Source organism: Marmota monax, unplaced genomic scaffold (genome assembly GCF_021218885.2).
Source record: "Marmota monax isolate L192 unplaced genomic scaffold, Marmota_monax_Labrador192_F-V1.1 WCK01_AAM20220418_F8-fsc00128, whole genome shotgun sequence".
NCBI lineage: Eukaryota > Metazoa > Chordata > Mammalia > Rodentia > Sciuridae > Marmota > Marmota monax.
Genome location: NW_026693452.1, coordinates 2,056,235 through 2,078,569, shown reverse-complemented (window position 1 = coordinate 2,078,569; position 22,335 = coordinate 2,056,235). Strand labels below are relative to the sequence as shown.

The following is a 22,335-nucleotide window of genomic DNA, read 5'->3' as shown; positions in this document are numbered from 1 at the left end:
CATGGACTTAGCAGCTTCCAGAACCATGAGTCTTAATAAACTTTTATTTTATTTTTTTTAAATTACCAAGTATTAGGTATTCTAATGTAGCAACAAGAAAGGAACCAATACACCAGGGTTCTCACGTTCTCTCCCTGATGCCAGTTGCTACACTCCCATATCATTCTCCGGCATCTGTATGCTTATCTCCCTATTGCTCAGTGTCTTCTCTCACTTACTCTAACCTCTGATCCCCTCTCCACTCCTCAGACCTTTCCATTTTACCTTCTATGTCTGGATTATACAGCTGTCATTGTCCTTCCCTAAATCCTTTTCTCTGAGACATGGTCAGCCCTTGAAGAAAACACTTCCCTTACAGCCTGTTAGGTGCAGGACAGGCTGAACTGAGTTGTCTGCAGGGCATGCCAAACAAAGTTAGCTGCAGGGTGACCTGGCCACTCAAACACTCTGTCTGGTTCTTTATCACCTGTTTTCTTCAAGCCCAAATGCCCAAGCCCCTGCTCAAGGCTGAACATTCAACCCACCATTCAAGGCTGAACACTTAACCCGCCTTGTGCCAACAAGGCAGCTTGCAGACCCAGAGACCCCATTAGATTTGGGCTATAAAAACTCCCTCCTGCCGGGCCCCTCTCTCTCTTGCTCTCTTGCTCTTGCTCTCGCTCTCCCTCTCCCTCTCTCTCCCTCTCTCTCTCTCTCTCTCTCTCTCTCTCTGCTCTCCCCCCTTTTCTTCTCTCTTTCCTCACTCTTTCTTTTTCTCCTCTGTTGCACTGCTGCAGTAAAGATCTCTTGGTCCCTCCGAGTGGTTTCTTTACCCACAACCTGCATACCACACCCTTCCAAACCTTAGAAGTTGCTCTAGTCTCTATTATTTCTTATCATTTACTGAATATCTTAATTCCTAACCAATGGTTTCTCCTATCTCTCCTCCTTCTCCATCCACCAACTTGGCCACTCCAAAAAAATCTCACTCCTCCCTGCCTGGACCTGGGGCTGTACTTCACACCTCATGCTACCCACACCTACCTGCACCATCCCTAAGACTTCATTGCAAACATCCCATTCTGATAATCAGCGCTCTTTCTAGGCCACTCCCCTTCAGCACTGTCCCTTTAAATTTTCTCAGACACTTCCCTAAGTATGTCTAAGCCATCGACTTTGCTAAGATTTCACTAGCTTTCATCATATGGTGTCCTTTCTTCCCTCCTTGACCAGCTTAGCTCCTGTGGTTCCTTATATCACTTATCCCACTCTCAATTTCCCTTTCTCATATCCCCAGCACTGTAGTACCCATTTGAAAAAAAAAATACATCTCAAGCTAACTTTGATTTCTGCTTATTCCTAACCTGCATCTAATAAATTAAACATGACTGAAGAGGACCATGTTGATTGTCTCAAATTGCAGTTATGTAACCACAACTGACATGGCTCACCACTGTCCAGAAACCTGTCTTCACAGCTTCCCAGGTCAATTTCACACTTTTCCAACTTCTAAAACTCTTCCCCTCTTCACTCACAACGGGCAACTTTGCTTCTGTCTTCCCTGAATTTCTCCTGTGTATGCCACCTTTCCTCCGGCTACAGTGACGGTGCTGCCTGTTGTAAGCAGCACTACTCCTCTGCTTACATTCCAGAGCCCAACTCTCAAGCATATTGCACCATCAGATAAAAGCCTTTTCTCTTTTACATTATCAAGATTATTCTTTCTCTATTAGTTTCATCAACATATTCCCATGCTGTAATTTTTGAAAACCCTCTCATCATCCCAACTCTGCCAGTTGCCCATTCTTTCATTTTTCAAATGCCTTCTTTACATCGCTTCCAGGGCAGCACACTTTCCAGGTATTCTCCTACCTCACAGACATCCCCTGTTTCTGATGTCTCTTTATTGATGTGCGAGGCATCTTCATCTTCCATCTCTTCCTCAGCGGCCCTTGGTGCCCTAGTGGTTTCATACAGACTTATAGTTTTTAATACCATTTACAAGCTGATTACTCTCAGATTCATGTTTCAGCCCAACTTCTTGGACTCCAGCCTAGTAGAAACCCCTGCTATTTATGTGGATATCTAATTTGCAGCTAAAATTCCAAAAGCAAATATGACTTTTATCCCAAATATGCCACTAACCTACTGTTCTACAACTTATTACACCTTCATTTATCTCATGGTTTAGATAAAAATAATCTAGACTTTTCTCTGGTTTCTCTCTCTCTCTTTCTCTTTTTCATACCACCATATCAATCCATCAGCAAATCTTGTCGGCTCTGCCTTTACAATATATCCGTACTTACATCCTGACTTAATCCTTCTCAGATCATCTACTTCCTAGTCTAGGCTCCTTCAGGTCTTTCTGAATTTCTGTTATATCCTATGATAATTGGATTGTTTTTGGTCTTCTCCCTATACTTCTATTTAGGATCTAAAGGAATAGTTATAATAAGAAAATTCGGATGTATTGTTTCCTTGTTCAAATCTAACCATCTTTCAATTTGGAAATTCCCAAGATCTGTCTATGCTCTGCATCCTGCCTACTGCTCCAATTTCATTTGCTGTTCCACTTTTTCTTGTGCCTTCTGCTTGATTTGCAACACACTCTGCTGTTCTCTGTATTATGCTCTTTCTACAAGCCAGCTCTTACTCCAGGACCCTCACTCACCCTTTGAAATAGTCTTCCTGGGATGCTGATATGCTATTCCCTCACTTTATTCAGATCTATGAGTAAATGTCACCTCTTCAAAAGGCATGCCCTGACCACCTTGTTGACAATAGCATCTCTTTTTCACCCCTACCCTTTTAACCTACTTCCAGTTCTTATCACTTACTTCTATCTTACTCCTATAATAGAATGTAGATTCAGAAGTCTGGGGATGCTGAACTCATCACTGTGGTGTGTACCTAGAATGGTTCTTAGAAGATTGAAGCATTCAATAAACATCTGTGGCATGAATCAATGAATGATTTTTTAGGATTCAATGTCAAATTTGTGGTGCAGATGTTCAGGGATGTTCTGAGTTGAATCTTTTATAGAAAATAATAAATGATTGCATGATACCTTAAGTTATTTTAGGACTCCAACAGTCACCCATAGGCTAAACAAATTTCAGAGATTTGGCTTCAGTGTATCTGTTCACTGCAGAGATACCAGTACCCCTGGTGATTTTGTTTGTTGATGTGGATATTGTGATGCCAGCAGTATGAGCCTCAATCTCAGCATCCAAACCCCATAGGAAACATGTGTTAAAGCAAATCTTTTGCACTGCAGACAAACACACATACTGTTCTTTATATAAGTTGTAAAAATGATTTCATCTCCCATAATATAATGGAAAATACCAAAATTCTCTTAAGCTGATTCATTAAGTGTACTTAGATACAATTAGACAAAATGAGAACATTGGAAGAAGCAGATTTGCTGTTTCATTGCTTAAAGCATACAGTAAAAATGGATTCAAGTAATACCACTAATTTAAATACTATTATTTAAGAAAGCAAATGATATAAAGATATTTTGCTCTTATCACTTATTTTTAAATACAGATTTCTTAACTCTGAATTTTTGAAGATAAGGACCACACATTTTGTCTCCTACACAAAGGTACACAAAGGTGTTCAATAAATGTCTTTGGAGTGAAATAATAAACTGTTTTAAAATATAGCTCAGAAATTAGACTAGAAATTCAGAACGGTGTTCCTAGACCTTGCTTAGAGCCAATTTTGTAATATATTAACATTAAGGAAGAGGTGATTGCATTTTGCAAATCTTCCTCTTATAAAAGAAATATTCTAATACTATTAGTTCTTTTTGCCTGTGTAAAATACTATTATTTGCATTATAAAATTTTATTTTATATAATTGTTTTAGACAGTATTTTTGCCAACACTGATTTAAAAGTGTAAATGGAAGACAGCTTATATTTGAGATGGTTTTGCAGGCAGTGTGGAGGGTTTATAATATGGATAGTGTTTGTGCCTGCTTTTGAGTTGCAAAGAATATGAGCCATTGGTTTAACTGAAAGAGTCCAGACAAGGTAAAATGAAGAACAATACCAGAAACTCATTGATGAGGAAGTGAAAATTATCACTTCCATGGAGTGAAGCTTGAATCCTCTAAGTTGCCTTTTAGACTTCTTTTTATGTTGATTTTATTGAACAGGAAAAATGCATCTTTAAAGAAAGAAATATTTGACATAAAGGGAATAGAAAATTTTAAAAGGGTATTTGATTCTTTTCCACATGTTATCACTTTTCATGTGTCCCAGAAATGTAAATCTCCAGAGCACGTTTTCAGCAACATATTTAAATTGATCTAAATTGTTGAGCTGATGGAATTCAGTCTGGTACCAAGACTGAAGACTTTCAAGGTAGGGTGGCTCTAGACAGGAGGTGACCAGAGGTGACGGACCCTTTTGTGTGCTTCACTGTTTGCAAATGTCTTCCAGGCATGCCTTTCAAAACTCTTGCAGAAAAGGAAGATTACATGTACAAAAATCATCTTGGTGAATCTGTAATATGAGAAATCTCTACCTTGGCTATAACTAGGGCAGCTACTGAACAAATAAACTCATCCTTTTAGGTTCATTGTTCTATACATTGCTTCAAAAAAGTAATGCCCAATAGCCCCACTTCTTGTACTTGCAAACCTGGTCAAAATTACCAAATATTTGGTAATCTTTTATGGTACCTAGAGCATACCATTAACTCCTTCTGACTCCATGTGCAATCATCCTGTGGAATACAATTTCCCTTCTTATTCTTGTGGTACCTATGCTTCATCACTTTTAGATTCATTATTTAAGAAAGAAGGATTTGTGAAGGAAAGTAGCACAGGAGCTATTCCAGAGGTACTGAAAGGCTGTTGGTTTCTATTTTTTTCTCAAATAAATAAAAGAATAAGCATGATAACCCCAAAGAATAGGTATGTTATTCTTCCAGGCTTTATAATAATTGATTTGTTAATAAAACATATTATTTATAGAAATAGAAGGGCCCCTCCTCAATATTAAAACACTGCCTGGTAAACTAAACAAGATCAGTGGCTTCCTCCTTCATCCAGCCACAAAATCACATTTTTTAATTCACCAAAGAGTTTGAGATATTAAAGTTGGCTACCATGTAGACACAGAGAAATCTCTTGGATAATATTTAAATGATTAGATTTTCTGATAATTAACCTAGGAAATTTAATCCTGCTTTTCTTACTCAATACTCCTAGAACATGACCTGTTTTTATTTTGCTGATTTTTCTACTTTAAAGAAAATTTACTAAATTGTAGATATACAACTAGTATTAAATGACATAAATGAAGTTATTTTTAGAAGACGCCAATCTCAAATGAAAACACAGCATTCTATGGTTGTATTCATAGTATACACTCTTGACCCACGGTGAGAAATTAGTCCATTGCTCATTTCTTATTTATTCCCTGGTGCAATCAGACCACACTACAAGCTTCTTTCACCAGGGGTCAAAATGAAATGATGAGCGACCCGTCAGAGTTACTGTCTGTACACAAAACCCACAGCAACAATCACAATAACCATTGTTAACAGGCAAACTCCAACAAAGTCTGGGTTTGGATTTAGTTTTATGTTAATAGAATCAGATTTCCTTCAGTTTTAATAATCCATATGAAACAGAAACACAATATATTGATCAGTAACCCCTACGAAGAGTCAAAAGAAGTCAAAGCTCTCCTCTAGTCCAAAGACAATATAAAGGAAAAATTGGAAACGAAAAAATGTGAGAAAGAACACAGAAATGACTTGAATGATTTCAAATCCCTATTAGACATCACCAAGATTGCATTTTATCCATCTGGCTGCTTGACTTCAGTTCTCACCTCTAAGACCTTGTAAAAAAACTGGACCTGTATGGTTCTGACTTCCAGGGTTGACCTAAAACTGTAAGAGTATGTGTGAGAATGTGTGTGCATATGTGTGTGCTTTAAGTACATTTTATAAACAATGGACACAGGACAATTCTCATCATTGGTAATCGTCTTTGGAGTCCAATCATGCAGAATAACAGGCAGGTGCAAGTTAAATCTCATTGCAAGATGGACATGGCAAGGTGAACAGATAATGCTAGATAAGGGCTGGGAGATTTGTTTCTATTAGGATATACTGGCCATCAGTCCCACATAATCAAAAGGTAGATATACAGGAGTCCAAACATAAAGAGAGGCTTCCATTTCCATTTGAATGACCAAAGAAATGGGTTGAAGTGAACAGTTAAAGAACTAAGTGCAAAAAAAAAAAAATGGAGGGGTGGGGGGAGAGAGGGGGAGCAGAGAGGGAGAGGGAGAAATCGTATATTGTAATTACAAGGAAAATAACAAATTTAACTATTTACATTGTAACAGTTTTATTGTTTTTACATAAAGGAGTTTCCTGGTTGGTTTAATAATATCTGTATAAAATGTTGAACTCTTACAATTAAAATGTGTGTGGAGGACTGATTGGAGAGGGGGATTACTCTTCAAACCCAAAGAGGAGGGGATAAAAATTCCTAGAGCAAATTTACTCCTCTGAGCTGCAGAAGACCTTTTTTCCAGCAAAACTAGTTGACAGTAGTCTTGCATAACATAATGTTTTTAAGATGTAGATTGTCATATGTTAAGAGAATTGAACAGATATAGATTTTTTTGTGTCTTAGGTTATACAATGAATATTTAAATTTTTAGACATTCATTTTATTGTTCTTTCCCCTGACAGGTCACAAAACTATTTATGTATTCTCATTTGTTTCATTGTGCCTTTTGCCAAGACTAATTCTCTAATTTGCCAGTCAGCTGTTATCAGTATCTTTAGATAATATTTTTTCTGAAAATGACAACAGATTGAGAGAAAGTATCCAGCTTCTTGGCCAGCTTTATTGATTAAATAGCCTCCTCTAATTGGTGGAAATTGACCTGGGCCACCACAAAGCTCAGACATTAGATTCTTTTTTTTTTTTTTTTTTTTTTTTGATGGTGAAATCTTAGTTTCAGCTTTTATTTCACAATAAAAATTTTTGTTGTAAGGTTAATGTATCCCTTTGTAAAACTGAGCATACTGAGCCCCCAAACACATATAAAAATAGCAAAGACATGTCTAAATTGGTGGTGATTTAGTTAAACTCTCACAATTTAATTCTTTCTACAGATGGGTACCAGCCATCCCTTCTGCAGAACACTACATAATATTTTATTAAGAATTACTGTGAAACCAATTGCCTAGAGAGGAGACAGAAGGTTAGATGCCTCAGAGTACCAACTTCCTGTTCCAAAATGAGCCCCCACCATAAGCAGGATCTCCACTTTTAGTAGAAATATAGTTCAGGTGACTTGACACTTTCCTGCCCAAAAGGTAAGACCATCTATCTTTTTGGAATAACAAGTAACTACATAGCAAATATTTGGTGCTTTTTCTATTTTGAAGAAAAGAAAACAATGCAGAACATAATATATTCTGTGAATTTGACCATAACATAACTATCTTTTAAAGATATCATAACGAAGGGGACCTAAGACAGGAAGGAGTGGGGGGTTTTTAAAGTGGTGATTCTCTTTGTTGTCCCATCTCCCCTCATCTTTCCTGCTTTGGTCACCTAGTAAAATTAATCCCACAAGAAGTCCAGAGGCCAAACCCTTACCTCTATTTGTAAATGCTGCTTAAATCCAAGTTTCTTGGCAATAACAGATCTATCACTACAGGTAACCAGCGCCAAGACCCATTGAAGGAACTGGAGATCAAAGACTAGTGGAGCTTAGGGAAGGCTACAATAGCAAGGGTGGGGAAATGTCTAGCTCTTGACAGATTTGGTCTGCGTGAATAAAAGAAGCAAAATCCCATTGCTTGTGCAAAATGAAAGATAACCTTTCTGGGGCTGGGGCTGGGGCAGGGGCTGGGGCTCAATGGTAGAGCACTTGCCTAGCACGTGCAAGGCCCTGGGTTCGATCCTCAGCACCACATAAAAAATAAATAAATAAAATAAAGGTATTGTGTCCATCTACCAAAAAAAAAAAAATATAGATAGATAGATAGATAGATAGATAGATAACTTTCCTGTCAAGATCTTTGAGGATGCTGCTGGAGATCTCCCTTTGTGTCTGGTGTCATCTGTGACTGATGAAATTCCCCTCCAGACTTGTGTCTTTCAAGCAGCTGTCTGCTCTCTGCACTTAATCCCATGTGGTATAAAGTGTGTGTGTGGGTTGGGGGGTGAGGCCACAGATATATCAAGGACAAAATACAGAGGAAGAGGATAAGTAGAGAGTATGGATACAAATAAAAGAAGTTTAAAAGAAAGGAATTCAACAGAAAGAAAAGTAACAGAGCTCATATGAAGGAGGGGGCATTAATATGACCCAGGTCATCTGAAATATTAACCAAAAAGAATGGTAGCAAGATAGAGTGGGACATTCTTATTCCGGGGGATAAGCTGTGCAATCTAATGATGTTCTCTCCATTTTAAGCAAATTGCCCCTTATAAGGAATCCTAGTGTGTGAAGCAATCCCACAAAGGAAGCACAGCTCACGTGGTGGTGGTGGTGGTGGTAGTGGTGGGTGCAGGTCCCTAGGGACTCTATTGCTTGAAAAGAGACAGCTTCTCTGTTATTGTATTAAGGCAGTTTGCAGAGTAATGGCATTCTCCTTCTCTCTGTTTCTGTGGGGCTTTCCATTTGCCAGTCATATCACACTCACCAACCATCCATTTCATGTGTTTCACTTCTTTTTCAGGTGAAATATCACCACATTGGTGAGCACCAAAATGGCTAGAGTGCAAATAACTGTGATGGTACTTCACCAAAGTGAAAAAAGAAGGGAAGCCTGTGTCTCGTTCCTATTATTGCTGAGAAGTCACACTGGTATTGCCGAGTATATAACCAAGAGGTTTCACAGTGCCTCCATCGGTGCTCGGAAAAGCACTTTCATTTAATTGAAACTAAATTCAGATGATTTTGCTAAACATCGACATTAATGCTTCATGGCTTTGAGACAAACTCATATTGCTAACACCATTTAGCCGCAGTAACTTGTGGCAGTTATTGCTCTCACATCTACTGCAGTACAAATTTCTGATTATCAGCCCTTCTTGGATTGTTCAAACTCATGAAAATAAATAAATAAACATGAAACATTAGTCATATAAAGGAGTCAGGGAAACTCCTGAGAAATACCAATGTCTCTGGAGATGTTTTCAAATGCTAATCTAAGGATCACCCTGTGCTTTGGGGATTTTATTTTAACTAGTTAATTGTATTTTTCTTCCAGAAGAGGAAAGCAGTATTTCTTCTCAAAATAAAACCTTGGCAGGATATGAATCTGGGAAGCAGTCCACAAATAGAAAAGTCAACCTACAATCTGAAAGGAGTCTAGGTGGGCTTGTGTTCTGCTAAGTAAGTCACAGGAAGGCAATTCCACTTTGTTTCTGGGAAGGATTCTTACCTTCCAAAGTGTATGTGATGACCCTGCCTCACCACCTGCCACTCTCCTACAGCCTCCTGTCATGACATGTAATCTAGAAATGACAAATGGGGGTCTACTCTTTAAAATATGGACAGTGGTGCCCCCTAGCACCTGGGCAATAATTTCCTTTCGGTTCTGGTCCACACCTCAGCCCTACTCTCTGCTCCCTGCAACCTGTTTGCTGTCTGAGAAAAGGTCCTCAGCCTTTATTCACACCTTCTTTCTAAAGGTCAAACCATTCAGAACCTGAAAACTGTTACCCCTCCCCACACACACACTGTACATAAGCATCACATATGTTCTTTCTATAAATTGGTATACAGGTGCCATTTAATCAGTTTAAATTTGGAAGCTACATCTTCAAGGGTCCGAGAGCTCACTCCCCTCATATATCCCCCTTTACATGGTTTCTTATAAGACATACAGCTTAATCAATTAACAAACTAAACAGCTTATATACTGGCAATATATTACAGATGGGTTTATGTCAGAGTAATAGATCACATGAAATGGACCATGTGGTACCCCAGTGCGTGATGTCTTGGGACAGCCCTGAGGACACTGACAGTAGCATCTCTACATAGTGCTGTATGAGTACAGACACATGCGGATCTGTATCTACATCCATCTGACTAGGCCAAAAGGAGCAGGTAGATGCAAGATAGAGACACACACATGCTGGATGGGGCCACTGCACACCTTGTCATGCCATTTGAAAGGGCAGTTACGGGTTGCTGGTTTTGCAGCCATTTAAATTACACTTTATGTGAAAGGCTTCTCTAATTGTGTTTGATCTGCTTTCTGTAATAAGCATCACTGGAAGGAGACCAAAGCAAGAGCAACTAGAAGTTAAATAGACATTTGAGCTTAGCTGCATTACAGAACTTTGGAGAAGAAGCAGGCTGAAAGATTTGTTTCAATTTTAGGCTTGGATTCTCTCCCTTTCTGATTTCTTGACATTTTGTGTCTGCATTTGTGTGTGTGCATGAGTGTCTGTGTGTGTGTGTGTATGTGTGTGTTCCATCACATCATCTCCTGAAGAACGCTGGGTTTCGCAGGCAGGCGGCTAGTCACCTGCAACAACCCAGGGGTCCCGCCGAGGCTTCCAGGCTGCTGTCAGTGTCAGATGCCAGGGTCTGGTCGGTGGACATGGAGGAGATGTCATTGACAGACGAGGATGGAGGGAGACTCTCACTGCTGTTCACTGCTGCACCTGTGCTAAGAAAATGAAGACCAACATGACTAAATCTGGAACCAAACCCATCTGAATTTCATTCACAATGCTTGGTTGGCCAAATGCAAGACAGATGTCTAGTCCATCATTCATTCCATGAACCTTCATAGAAAAACGGATGCAGGGAAAATCATGATAAAACAATACACAGTCCCTAGGTACCAGTTATTCACAGGCTAGTGCAGTGGTTATTACATCTCATTCTATATTAGAAATCACCTGTAATGCTTTTCAAAAAAAAAAAAAAAGACCTACACACTAACATCCACTCACACTGCCCTCCAATACCCTGTAGCCCCTGTACCTCTAATATTGCAATGAATTGACGTTAGGTGAGGCCAAGGTTTTGCATTTTTAAATAGCTCCCTAAAGATAGGAAAGCCTGTCAGGGATTTTAAAACACTGGTGTATAAACATAACAGATAAACAAACCTGGGATTGAATCTCATCAGGGATTAAAAGACATTGGTTTATAAAGAAGACAGATGTTAGGGTTTAAAAAAAAAAACACTAGTTTACAGAGTAGACAAATTATCTCAATTGTTGGGTTTTATGTTTGTTTGTTTTTTGGATTAAGTTCAGGGGCACTGAACCAGTGAGCCACATTCCCAGCCCTTTTGATTTTTATTAATTTTGAGACAGGGTCTTGTTAAAGTCCTTAGAGTCTTGCTAATTTGCTTAGACCGGCCTTGAACTTGCAATCTCCTGCGTCAGCCTCCCAAGCCATGGGGAATATAGGCATGTGCCACCATACCAGGCCTGATTGCTTTTAATGCAGGAAACTTTTTAAAACAAATATATGCAAGGATCCTGTCCCATAAATATAGACAGAGGTGAAGTCTAGAAATCTGAATTGGTTGAAGATTACAACTCTAGCAAAAAGAATGTATATAGAGTAAATTTTACTACATAGTCAGTAATATGACATCTATTAGATTTAGATCTGAGATGGCCCCTAAAATTCCATGTGTTAAAGACTTAATTCCTAATACAGCAATATTTAGAGGTGAGGATTCCGGAAAAAAAGTGATCAGACCATGAGGGCTCTGACCTCATCAGCAAATTAATAATCTACAGTAGAAACTGTAGGGGGTGGGCCTCATTGTAAGGAATGGGTCTTTGGGGCATGCCCTTGAGGACTTTATCTGTACCTGGCCCTTCTCCCACACCCCTACTCTTTTTCTTTTTTCTTTTTTTTATTGGTTGTTCAAAACATTACAAAGCTCATGATATATCAAATTTCATACATTTGACTCAATTGGGTTATGGTGGTATAGTGGTGAGCATAGCTGCCTTCCTACTCTTTTTCTTGCACTGCTTTGTGCTGCCTTGAGGTGAACTGCTCTATGCCACTGAGCCCTTCCACTCTGGTGTTCTGCCTCACCTCAGGTCCATGCTGACCACAGAGTGAAAACAATGAAGCCATGAAATAAAATAAACCTTTCCTCCTTTAAGTTGTTTGTGTCAGGTAATTGGGTCACAGAAACAAAAGCTGACTAACCCCAAACCAAACTTAAAACCCATGTAGAAAAATGAAATAAAACTTTTGATGAAAGGTACCCCCCCAAAAAAAGAAAGAAAGAAGCTAGATATAGAGAGCACACATTTTGATTATGTGTATACTCTGCAACAGGCTTGCTTACCTAAGGTCTGCAAATAGAGATTCTGCAAATAATGCTGAATTATGGACTTAGATTAATTTGGAAAATTCTTTTATAAATTTGTCTGACACATAGTAATATAAAGATTTCTAAATTCTGAAGGGAAAAAAGTGTTCAGTCAAAACTTGCTGAGTTGCAACAGCATTGAGAACAACAAAGGAAAATAAGCCAAAGGCACTATAAAATTAAATTAAACCATAGCACACTAGAAGCAGTCAACTAACCTTTTCTTTTTCTAGATTCTTTTTATCTAAGCAATATGAGTGGTAAAATGCATGCTTTGTGAAATAGTTTCCTATTAAAAATATCTCCCACATAATCACTTAATAAAACAAGGGGCAAGGAATTCTCACTAAAATTGTATTTGAGGATACATAATATGCAAGATCTTTTTGGTGAAAAATAATAAGTTCAAAATAAGTTAACAATAGCATTATCATGTTGACTGAACAAATCAGAAAAAAACTAAGGAAGTGGAACATACACAGAATCTTTTCTCCTGAAGTAAACATTTTTGCCTATGGGAAAAAAATGTGCTCAAATGTTACAGTATCTAGGAAGGACCCGGATGCATACTCCAAGGCACATTGCACATATCCTACATGTATTTCAAAGCTTTACTTGTTAATTATGAATATTTATGTAAGTATGGGAAATATAAAAATTAACAGGGAAAAAGGTCAATATGCAGTAACTCTCAAACTGAGGGTAAGAACTATTCAAATCTGTTGGTTTATTTCCTTCTAGTCCTTTTGCTAGGAAGTTCCCCTAGTTGTAATTATTTTATAGGTATTTCTTTGAATCCTAATATTTACATACACAGAAAAAAAATTAGATGTTTTTCATGATCTTTAAACTCCTAGAATCATCAATATCGCCTAATCTTAAATGTTTCTAGAAGAGATTTTTAACGTCTTGTTATCATCTTTCCATAAATAAGCACCCTCATCAAATTAATGTGTAATGTAAACTTATCTGGTCTCAATTTATTCCAAATTTACTTAATCAAATCCCTTTTATGAATGGTGTAGAGCTAGTTCATTTCCTCTTATAATAAGATTTTATATACTACTTAGCCCTTACATAGCTCAAACAACTAACTATGCTTCTCCCCCTATTCTGGATTAAATTAGACCATCATTTCTTGTGGGTTTTCATATGGTCAAGTCTCTAATAATTTAATATCACTTTGAAGGACTTCACAGAATCCTATTCAATTTTCTCATGTCCTTATTAAACACAAGACTCTAATAAATGCCTGATCAATTGTGGACCTGACAGAGTGAGATTTCTTTTTTCTTACATCCATTTGACTCCTTAATGATATATCCTTACGTTATAGATGGTTTTCAAATCATGTTACTGCAGTTTAGATTTAGTTTGGATTTGAAATGTGAAATGATACCTAAATATCCTTATGTAGCCATTTTATTAAAATATAAGTCAAATATTGTATTAATTATAAATGTAATTTGCCCAATTCAATGTTTTTGGTACAGAGATACACAGATATAATCACAATCTATTTTGTAGCACTTTTATCATCCCAACAGAAAACTCTGAACCCCATTTCTCACCCACCCTCCAACCCAAGGCAATAACTAATCAACTTTTTGCCTTTATACATTGCTTATTCTGTATATTTCACATAAACAGAAGGATACGATATGAGACCAGTAGTGACTGTTTTTTTTTTTTTCCACAAAGCACAGTGTCTTTAAGTTTCATACTTGCTGTGGCATGTGTCACTATTTCATTACTTTCTATATCTGAATAATAGTCCATTGTATGGACATATTACATTTTGCTTATCTATTTATAGTTGATGGACATTTGATGAACATTTAAGTTGTATTAATTTTGACTATTATGGATAATGCTGTTATAAATATTTGTGTCCAATTTTGTATGAATGTTTTTATTTCTCTTAGGTATATACCAAGGGGTAAAACTGTTACATCATAACGTAATTCTATGTTTAATTCTATTTGAGTTTATCCTTTATGGGGAATGGCCAAACTGCTTTCTAAAGTGGGTGCACCAGTTTACATTCCCATCAGCAGTTTTAGAGATTCCATTTTCTCTACAACCTTACTGTTACTTCTTTCTGCCTACCTTTTTGATTATATTCATTTCAGAGTATGTATAAAAATAGGTCTCACTGTGGTTTTTGTTTTATAATAGTGATGAGTATCTTTCATGTCCTTGTTGGTCACTTGATATCTGCTTTGGATAGTTTGTTCAGATCATTTGCCCATTGTTTAATTACGTCACTTTCTTTTGAGTTGTAAAAGTGTAAAAGTTCTTTATATAATCTGGTTAAAAGTTCCCTGTCAGATGTGATTTGCAACTTTTTTGTCTTTTTATTTTCTTGAAAGTGTATTTGAACAATGAACATTTTTTTTAATTTTGATGAAGTCAGATTTATCTATATTTTTTGTCACTTGTGCTTTATTTATTTATTTATTTATTTATTTATTTATTTTGCAGGGGAGGAGTGGGAGTGGGTACCAAGGATTGAACTCAGGGACACTTGACCACTGAGCCACATTCTTGCCCTATTTTGTATTTTACTTAGAGACAGGGTCTCATTGGAGTTGCTTAGTACCTCCTTGTGGCTGAGGCTGGCTTTGAACTCAGAATGCTCCTTCTGCAGTCTCCTGATCTTCTGAGATTACAGGCGTACTTTCAGTTTTATATCTATCTTTTACTAATCTAAGATCATGAAAATTCATTCCTGTTTTCATCTCAGACCTTTATAATTTTAGTTCTTATTCTTAATGATAATTATAATTTTAGTTTTATGGTTCATTTTGAGTTTATTCTTGTATATGCTATGAGGTAAGGGTCCATTTTAATTCTTTTTGTAGGTAAATATTCACCTGTCCTAGCACCATTTATTGAAAAGACTATTTTTGGCTCATAAAATTGTCTTGACATCCTTGTCAAAATCAACTGATCATAAATGTGGGATTTCTGATCCAATTCTATTCCATTGACCTTTTAAGGGTATCTTCATGCAAGTAGCATACTGTCTAGAATATTGTGATTTTATTGTAAGTTTTAAAGTCAGGAAATGTGAAACCTGAATCTTCCAAATGTACTCTCTTTCGGGATTCTGTTGGTTATTCTGTGTCCTTTGCATCATTTCCATTTGAGTTTTAAGATCAAATTTCTTAAAAAAAAAAAAAAAAAAGGACAGCTGTGGGTTTTTTAAACTGTGTTTAATCAATCTCTAAATCAATGTAGGAAATAGTCACCTTAAAAATATTAAGTATTTAAATTCATAAACAATGGTATATCTTACCATTTATTTAGGTCTTCTTTAATTAATTTTATTTCAACAGTGTTTTATAATATTCAGAGTACAAAGTTTGCACTTCTTAAACTTATTTCTAAGGTTTTTATTTCTTTTTAGTAGAATAATAAATGGAGTAGTTTACTGTTCATTGCTAGTATGTAGAAATACAACTGATTTATTTTAATAAAAAGTTTCAATATCAATGGACTGAAAATTAAACATATCAAATAAGTATATATAAATAGATTTCATGATATATGTATACATATATATAATGAATATTATAGTTGATCAAAATGTCAATCAGGGAGATTTTTTGTTACCATACTCTATTTGAATTATAATGAAATAACCACTTTGAATGCTTTCTCTTAAGATATTAGGCTTTTTTATTTTTTCCTAGCTGGGGTTGATTTGTAGACATGTTATTGTCACAAGTTAAAGCTATGAAATTACTCAAACAAGGGTGAGATAAGGCTTAGCTAAGTCTCCTTTATAAGAACACAATTTAATCTTTACAAGTAAACAGGAGTCCATATCAAGGACAGCTAAATAAATCACACAAATAAGACTGAGGAAATTTCCTTAGCAAAACACAAATTTACATCTGTTAATAATACAGAACAAAGTCAAAGTACTTTTCAGGAAACTCTTCATAAAAAGGAGACCATGCTGTAGGTTGTACTTATAAAACACACAATCTTACTGTAATTATTTTAATAATCAGCATGTTTTCAGCACACTTTTGGAATGCTCTGAGTTAACATTATGTCATAACACAGAAAACATTCGATAGTATTTTCTTAAACTCAATATAAAATATTCTTGAATGTTTTGTATGTGCCAACTCAGTAGGTTCTATGCAGGAAAGAGTTCCTCTCTGTATAGTGTCATGGTACCCTTTTGGTACACTATGTGTTGTGTGCTAGAGCTAGCTTTTAGTATCATTCTAGAACCAATCATTAGCATCTCTTTCCAACTCTCCATTCACTGATGTCACATTGGGAGCCTGAAATTGTTCACAGAGTATATTAATACCACAGAAGTTGGTAAATGTTTCTAATCAGTTCTTTCATAGGTTTTTGTGTGTTTGATTGTTTTTTAAAGAGATGGTTGTTAAATATTAACCAGTCCACACTGTCAGATGAAAAATGTTTGCTTTGGCATGACTTCTTGTATCGCATTATAATATATGCCTATTTGAGGGCAGCCTCTCCTGGCTTTGAGATGACCCATTCAAATTTATTTTTATGTAGGTAATAAACAAGCTTCGTAAATCATAAAACCATACACAAACAAATAGGATGCAATGTGGAACTTGGCTTCAGGTTAATTTACTGTCGGTCAGTTTGTAAAAATCTCTTAAACAGAACTGAACTGAATTGAATTTGATTATAATACATATTTGCCTCGGACATCCCAGCAATGGATAAATATCCTTTCTCTCAGTGCTACTCAGGAGGAGCCAGTACAGAGACACATTTTAAAAGATGTTTTGCCATAAATAAGTCATTATACATTTTCATTGATAAAATGGTATCAAAAGGAACTAAAAACTACTAATTGGTTTGCAAATGAGGAATATTAGCTACATTCAACTTTAAAAAATTAAGTTTTATGGAATGAAGTAACACCAATGAAAAATTTCTTAGGTGGATGTTATCTAACCTTAAGCATTCCTTATTTCAGGGGACAATGTTGTTTTGTTTTTTAAGGGAATTATTTTGCTGACAACACCTCACACCCAATCTCTCTCTCTCTCTCTCTCTCTCTCTCTCCACACACACACACCACACACACACCACACACACACACACAATGTAGATACAGAGAATTAGAAGAAAAATTAGAAGGCAAAGATCACAAAGAGGAATTCTCTATTTGCATAATCTTCAGCCTCTCAACTTGTTTGAGCTTAAAGCTCATAAATAAATAAATAAAGAAAGAGATAGATAGTTAGATAGATAAAATATATTGGACTGGTGACTCAAGCTGGTAGAGATGAACTCAGTGGCAGAGATTACTGCCCCCCCCATCCCAGGGAGGAGGGATGTATATTAAAAACACCTGGGAAACTTTATCTTTGATTTGGAGAGTTTGAAAAATTTCTGCCCACCTAATGCTATGCATTCTTATCTTAGTGAGTCATTATAACTTGAAGAACTTTCCTTCCCTGGAAGAATAGAGGGAGGGAACAAATCACATTGTAGAATAAGTTGGCCTCCTATATTTGCTCTAGCTCTAACATTCTATGACAACCGCTTTTAGAGGAAAATTAATTTCTATTCATAGATTACTATTCCCTCAGCAGTCTTTACAAATCAATTCAGGAAGCATGTAGCTATGCTAGTCTTGAAAATAAATCACTCTGCAAGTGAAATCAGATAGCAGAAAAACGAGTATAATTATTTATATGGGAATGCATCTGAAGTTTAGATATATTGATATACAGCAATTCCATCAATAAATTTTAAACCTATAAATTCTTCTGCAAATGCACATTGAACTTCCTATTTACATTTTTAAAGCATCACTATAACATGGGTTTGGGTATTAAAATCATTTTGTCCCTGAGGAACTGCATTAACTTACTCTTTTGTGTCAGTATTCCCAGTATTACCATAAGTGAATATTTAGAAAGTTTATATTGTAAGATTACTTTATCCTAGCTATTTACAAAATTAAATCTGCTATGCAAATGTTAATAAGGAAAGGTGTCTATAATAAAGAATGCAAAAAAAATGTAACTTTTCAAAAGTTTCTTTTAGTAATTGCCTTTTCTTTCCAGAATAGTTTACCACATTCACACACACTGGTGTGTCAATAAACATTTAACAATTGGTTCTCCAGGAGAAAAAAACATGCCCTGATTTGTAAGGCAAATCCATGTTGTAAAAATCTCTCCTGGCTGGTTTCAAATACCAACATAAGGTTAATAAACTCACATTTGGGAAAAGATGTACACAATTGGTTTTCATGGGCTGATAGTTAGCTCTAGCATACAGCTAATGTGCAATGTCTATATGATGCAAACATATACAAACATACATTAATATGTCAGTGCAGTGAACATATGATTTATCAAAATTGTCATGAATATTTTCCCTGTAAAGTCATTTAATGAAAGATGATTGTGGATTCACTCATTTGAACTATAAATTGATTAAGTCAATCAACTGTAGTTTAAGAGTATATGTGTAAAGTAGATAATCTTTGTTACAGGTAGTTGGAATGGTTACAAAAATAGCTTAGTCTTCTCACTTAGGTGGAAGTTAAATGGAATATTTTAGAATTAATCATTAACAGACTAAAGTAAGTGGGACTTCAAAAAAATTGTGAATTTATATTTCCCAAAATGAATAAATCAAATGACTACCTCAAAGCAGCAAACCTTTTGAAGCATGGACAAATATCAATAGCAGTAACTCATGCACTTGATAGTTGACCAATTTATCTTCATGGAGACTAACAGGGTGAGTTAATATTTATAATCATAATATAGAAATATACTGACTTGCATACTGTATTAAAGCTATGATACTATCTTGAATTCTGTCTTTCGAATAGCATCAAGAAACATGCTAAGAGAGGAACTGTTTTAGTCAGCTTTTTCACTGCTGTGAACAAAGGGACCAACCAGCACAATTATAGAGGAGGAAGAGTTTATTTGAGGGCTCATGGTTTAAAAGGTGTCATTCCATAAAACACTGGCTCCATTTCTCAGGGCTGGAGAGGAGACTAAACATGGCAGAAGAGTGTGGCAGAGGAAAGCAGCTCACATCATGGTGATCAAGAAGCAGAAAGAAAAACTCCACTCTCCAGATACGAATATATGCCCAAAGCCATGCCCCAATTCCCACCTCCTCCAGGGACACCCTACCACTTCAACTGCCACTCAATTAATCCTTGTTAGGATTAATTCACTCATTTGGGTTAAGGCTCCTGTAACCCAATCATTTCTCCTCTGAGCCTTCTGGCATTGTCTCACACGTGAGCTTTTGGGGGACACCTCACATCCAAACCATATTAGGAACAGAGTGGCAACTTCAAATTAATAAATATTTATTGAGATGCTATTATTTCATGGCACAATACTCAGACACTATCCAGTACACAAAGGTGAATGAATTCAATTCTCTCAATAAACGTATGTTCAATATGGGGTAATAAGATGAGAGGTCTGATATTTAAAAGACAAGGACTAGTAGGAAACACAGGATGGAAAGATCCTATTCCTTGGGAAGATGTAAAGTCACCTGGGACAAGGTAGTTACGGGATGACTATTGGGAAATATGTTCTAGTCATTACGGGAATTCTTAAGGAAGAGTTTTTTTGCCTTAGCAAGTGGCATCTTCAGGCATCTTGGAGTTCTTTAATCAGAAGCAAATAGAACATGCAGGAAAGTTAGAAATCGTTTTTGCAGATTTATATTAATCCAGGTGCTAGAATGAATGATTAGGTAGGGCAAGGTGGGGGACAACTCTGATGACTCCCTTTGCCCTCCTTGAAGAAAAGAGACGAGATGGAATTAGATATTGCCTCAAGGCTTTGGATGAGAACACCATGAAATAGGTGCAAATTAGCTATTTAAAAAGGCATATGATATAATTTATTAATTCATCTAATATCTTTTTACATCTGTTTATTAAAGTTAGAACAACAAATAAGTTTTCCTCTGAATTAGTCATTTGCAGCCTACATCCTTGCTGGAATGTGCTGAGTGTAGTTTAAAGCTAAAAACAAACGATCACATTTTCTAAAACTTTTATATTCAGAACACAGGCCTTAGGGAGAAAGTAGATTCTTATTAATAGGTGCAAGTAAATTATTTCAAGTAGTTTTAAAATACAATGCAAGGACCAGTTATATATATACATACATAAATATGTATATATGTTATATCTAGCTGTAGATAGATATGTTATATTGATATATATTTATATATAAAACATACATTAGGAGACAAACACACACACATACACACACACACATATATATTATATATATATATATATATATATATATATATATATATATATATAGATTATATAGATAGCAAACTAAAGGTTTTCCAAGCTGGCTTTAATTATAGCCCATTTTGTTAGATGCTTCAACTATTGTCTTACCAAGTTTGGGGAGAGTCCAAACATTGAGAATGAATGAGGAAAGAGGTCTTGACTGGAGGGATTCCTGACCTCTGCACTGAATTGGTTATCAAAAGAGCTTTCTGGCTCTGTTTCCTAGGAACATTTACCCTTGAACCAGTCCATGTTAACAAAAATTCTTCAGGATTCATTACTATCTTAAAATCAATATAATCCAGAATGAATATCACACCAAATATCAAAAGAAATTAAATTAAAATCATAGAGAAACAGTCCTGCAATATTTGCTCATATACTCTGTAAGCAATGCTATTGATTGCAACCCCTTCTTAGAACCAAAGAAAGCACCCAAGTACTGGTTAATTGGTTATTCACTGAGAGTGAGTACCTGAAGGAGAAGGTTGTCCTTTTACTACGCCATTTTTAGTCTTTTCTTCTGAACTCATCACTTCCTTGTAAATAAGTTCTGTAAGAAACATTTATTCATGTTATTACAGTATAAAAACCAAAATTTTCCTTAATCATAGAAATTTATTAAGTTAATTACAAATAATATTTTCGTGGGGTTGAACAAATTAGAAAAATTAATTGGGATCCCTTTATTCCTCCATTATTTTTTGTGGGGGTGAGGGTTAGGCAATAGTTTGTTGTTGTTGTTGTACATGACAGTAGAATCTAGCTTGGCAGATTATATAGAGTATAACTTATTCTACTTAGACTACTACTCTTGAGGTTGTACATGATGTGGAGTTACCTTGGTCAAGTATACAAATACAAGGCTAGGAAAGTTATGACTGATTAATTCTCCTGTCTTTCCTATTCCCCTCCGCCTCCACTTCCCTTTGTTTCCCTTTGTCTAATCCAGTGGATTTCTATTATTCCCTTTCCAACCTCCCTTGTTTTGAGTTATCATCCACAAATCAGAGAGAACATCGACCTTTGGTTTTTTTGGGATTGGCTTATTTCACTTAGCATGATATTCTCCAGTTCTATCCACTTACCAACAAATGCCATAATTTCACTCTTCTTTGTGGCTGTTACTCCTCTATTTCTATATTTCTGGGCAAATGGCATAAAGCCTGGCAAAAAGCATGTACTCAAACCAGTTGATTCAATAAAAATATGTAAAATACACATGTTTTCTGATGTCTTTGGGTGGGATGAGAGGGTACTCCTGATACATTCTACGGTTACCTATGAGCATTTTAATGGCTCTGTGTTTGAACACCTACTTTTCTTTTATATTTACACCTTAAGAAATGCACAAATTCTCATAATATTAAATTATTACCGATCCTTACAACTTCTATCTTGTACTTCAAACTTTCTTCCAGACTCATATCTTAGATTTGTAAATATAAACATGTCTAAAATCCAACATACAAAATATTTATTTTTTTCATTTCCAAACTGGCATCCATTTGGGGGTTTCTCATTGCTATAGTTAAATTTGGATATCTTCATTTCTTTTTTCTTTTTTATTTTTTGTACTAGAGATTGAATCTAGAGGTGCTTGACCACTGAGCCACATCCTAGTTCTTTTTATTTTTCTTTTGAGACACTATGTCGCTTAGGACCTTCTGAAG

The 22,335-nt window shown here is 36.0% G+C and overlaps 1 protein-coding gene across 7 annotated transcripts in view; it reads right to left on the bottom strand.

The window, feature by feature from the left end:
* Window positions 1–3,103: 3,103 nt before the first annotated feature.
* The window catches only part of Mapk10 (mitogen-activated protein kinase 10), a 327,469-nt gene continuing 308,237 nt past the window's right edge, over window positions 3,104–22,335 (bottom strand). For 2 of the 7 annotated variants that reach the window (XM_058583414.1, XM_058583415.1), the window contains exons 13-14: window positions 21,138–21,215; window positions 3,106–10,660 (exon numbers count right to left, since the gene is read on the bottom strand). In XM_058583414.1, the coding sequence (XP_058439397.1) occupies window positions 10,518–10,660; window positions 21,138–21,215 (221 nt within the window). In that variant the 3' untranslated portion in view covers window positions 3,106–10,517. Of the gene's footprint in view, window positions 10,666–21,137; window positions 21,216–22,335 lie in introns of all 7 variants that reach the window. The other 5 variants (XM_058583416.1, XM_058583418.1, XM_046457641.2 and 2 more) reach the window with 4 other exon arrangements.